This window comes from Pygoscelis adeliae, unplaced genomic scaffold (genome assembly GCF_000699105.1).
Source record: "Pygoscelis adeliae isolate BGI_AS28 unplaced genomic scaffold, ASM69910v1 Scaffold5, whole genome shotgun sequence".
Taxonomy (NCBI): domain Eukaryota; kingdom Metazoa; phylum Chordata; class Aves; order Sphenisciformes; family Spheniscidae; genus Pygoscelis; species Pygoscelis adeliae.
The window spans coordinates 812710-816242 of NW_008824753.1; the positions used below are offsets into that span (position 1 = coordinate 812710).

At 45.9% G+C, this 3533-nt stretch overlaps 1 protein-coding gene across 1 annotated transcript in view; it reads right to left on the bottom strand.

Moving 5' to 3' along the window:
* The window catches only part of CRACR2B (calcium release activated channel regulator 2B), a 46513-nt gene extending 44694 nt beyond the window's left edge, over window positions 1-1819 (bottom strand). Inside the window, exon 1 of the mRNA XM_009323426.1 lies at window positions 1667-1819. Coding sequence (XP_009321701.1) covers window positions 1667-1713 — 47 coding nt within the window. The 5' untranslated portion in view covers window positions 1714-1819. The remainder of the gene's footprint in view (window positions 1-1666) is intronic.
* Between the last annotated feature and the right edge of the window lie 1714 nt (window positions 1820-3533).

A 3533-nucleotide genomic window follows, 5' to 3' on the forward strand; every position in this document is an offset into this window, starting at 1 on the left:
TTTGGGGGGGGGGGGGGGGCCGCTGCTCGGGGACTGGCTGGGCATCGGTCGACAGGTGGTGAGCAATTGTACTGTGCATCACTTGCTTTGTGTATTATTATTATTACATTATTATTATTATTATATTTCAATTATTAAACTGTTTTTATCTCAACCCACGAGTTTTTCTCACTTGTGCTCTTCCAATTCTCTCCCCCATCCCACCATGGGGGGGTGGGGAGTGAGCGAGCAGCTGTGTGGTGCTCAGTTGCCGACTGAGGTTAAACCACTCTCATCTCCTCTTTAGAAATGCAGGTTGCCTCAGCCCATGATACATCATCTGCTGTGAACACTGACATCTTTGCATCTGCCAGGATCTTACCTGCACCACAAGCTCGGGCCAGCCCCATGACCAGACAGTGCTGGACTACCACAGCATATGTCAGGAGATTCAGGGCTCCCAGGCACATTTTTAGAGGTCTCCTGCCATCCTCAGAACAACACAAACCTTTCCTGCGGGGCTTTCAGGTGTATGTAATCCTCAAACATCCTTCTGAACCACATAGTCCCTTCCACATAGATGGGACCATTAGCTGGTGCAGAAAAGTGATACGATGTCTTGTATCAGCACAGAGATTAAAACTACAGAAGCAGGGACAACAGCTCCTCCTTCAGATGACATCTCGGCTAAATTAACTGCAATCACACACTTCACTAGATAGAAAGCAGGGATGTTACAAGCCTCTTTGCTCTCAATCTTATCACTTGACAGATTTTCCTCCAGTTATGCCAACTAGATGAGAGCACTGTACCCTTCCAGAGCATTTTACCATACCCCATTTCCTCCAAAACAAACCAACAATTAAAGTCACAGTCTCTAAGAGCACAAGATAGTATTTGTTCCTGCTTTAGTGCTCTGTGACACACAGTTAAGAGAGAAACACTTGATTAAAAAGTCCACAGGGCTTCCCAATCATGTTACCCCAACCCAAACGAAAACCCGAAGCCCACCATGGCTCCAGACTTCATTTGAAAGTTCACTTTACCACAACCTACACACAATCCACAACCACTATTAACCTGAGGTTTGGCATAATTTTCTCCCAAAGCTCACAATATTTTTTATTCCACTTGAGGCCCCTAGGTCCTGCAGTCAAGTGAAATACTGAGATTCAAGCATTCCTAGCACCTTATACAGACATGCAGAAATCTCCAAGACAGTCAGAAATCAGCATGAGAAAGCAAATTAAGAACATCATTTTCAAAAAAGAAAAACCACTTAAGTTATCCTATGACACTTTTTTTTTTTTTTTTTTAATGTCTGGCTGACTGTTTTTAAAAGCTTAGGGCTAGCAAAACTTTTGAACATATGGCCTGAGAAGAGCACACTGTGCTCCTTGCCACAGCAGAAGCACGCAAGGAATTCTTAGTGAATCCATCCCCGTGCTCCTTGCACAGCTGCAGAGGTCAGGTTTGCTTAGCAAAACGTGCAATGAGGTTCATGCATAGGGAAATCCTTCTCGGCATCAGCCAAGAAATTAAAGCTTTAGGATGCAGGATGGAGGAAAGAGAACACCTAGAAAAATATTAAGAGGGGTAATCAGAACATCAGCAGCATCTCCCTTTCAAGCTACTGAGCTATCCATACCTCAAAGGATACACAGTGGCAAAGGACAGAAAGCCTTACCAATTGTTGCAATTCTGCTCTTTTGATGTGACAACAAAATGGATCATTCAAGATTCAGACATTCAAAGTAAACCAATTATTTCCACCTCAGACTTTATATGGACAACAAGCAAAGGCATCTGGCAGGAACAGGGAAGACACTGCGCCACTCAGTGGAAGATGACACATTTGCTACAGCTGAAGTTTCTTGTCACTGTCTTTAAATCCAAGATGAGCTCCTGCAAGCAGGCGAGGAGAGGTGGGAGGATTCGGTCCCCAGAGCAACCTTATCGAATCAAAAAGATTTAGACAGTGAATAACATGTGGGCTATATTATGGAAACCAAACCTAGTTTATTCTACACAAGGATCAATATCTGCAAAGCTCTCGACCATGAAGAACATTGTGCATGGAGCTGTGCCCAAATGATTTATGTTACCGCCAATTGTCCTCATCCCATTAGTTTATTCTCTGAAGCTGCCTGGTAAGGTCACGAGTAACAGCAGACCCCCAAGCACTGTCTGTGTGCTGCTAAAGACAGCCCCACACGAAGTCCTACTTTGCAGTATAAACTTCAGATCAATAAATGGTAGGGCTTCGATTTATTAGATGCATCAAATTGGAGCGGGGGGAGAAATTTTCCTATTTGATGGTGACAAAACAGCCAAGCAGACTTTCCAATCAGACTGTTTAAACTACCCAGCTTAGCTTGCCACAGCAGAGACACCAAGAGAAGACTGATGCTCTGGAGAACGAGAACAACATTGTTTGCCCAGCATGGTAGCTTCAGAGAGATTTTATACCATCTTACAAAGGATCCTAAGATTTTAAGCCTCACGTCTCACATCAGTCTCTGTGCAGGAGGACGCCCTGGCAAAGAGAGGATTCTTCCACTCCAGCCCATTGCAGTTTCTCAGAACTTCCTCTGGACCACCTGAATTGGCCAGTGAAAGGACAGCCTAGACTGATTATCTGTTTGATCCAGAAAAGCAACTTCCATAGCTCTCAGGAGATGTATATATACATTCATCTACATATACCTGTTTATATGATCCTCAGAAATAAATATAGCTCTAGAACATGAAAAATAAGATGCAGTTCCCCCTGAACCTCAGTAAGGCAAGGCTAGAAGTTACTGGTTTTCTGAGAGCCCCTTGATGCACAACAGCCTCCATCAGAATAAGCAAGGACTCAACAGGTCACGTCTAAACGAGCAAGCTGTGTTTGGATTATCCTGCCTCCTCAGGATATTCCTGAGCACGGCCATCTCCCTGTGTCCGGTGCTGGCGATGGCTGGCCTCTTTTCAGGAAGTCCTACAGGAAGGACCTGAGGTTCAACACACAAGTTCACTGAAGTGCATCCCATGTGCACGTGATGTTAAAGAGCAAGACACTGCAGTCTTAGGAGAGGGAAAGTTCCGGTATTTTCTCCTTCCAAAGAAAAGGAGAAGCGGCACTAAATGCAGCTGCCATAGGGACCCGCAGCATCTTTACTGTGCAGTGTCATCTGCACTTGGATCATGGCATGAAAGAACATTCCCTGAACAGAGGATGCTGAAAGAAATGAGAAAATAAAAGACCTCCATTTAGGTCCAGCGTGCAAGGCGAAAGCCCCTGCACCTCATCTCAAAGGAGCCTGCAGACTTCAGAGCAACAGAGGAGGGGAGAAGGCAGAAGGGACATCAGCTCCCCAGCCTGGACCCCACCAGGGCAGCGCTCCTCATCCCACGGCCATGGCCACAGCTACACCTCAGGAGCAGAGCGTGGTACAGAAGGTGGCTTTGCACAGGACGTGGATCCCCCATACCCGTCCTTTGCCAGCAAGGGATGACCGACAGCTGGGGATGAAGCAGGTACGACGAGGCAGGTATGCCGCTCTGGACAGGCG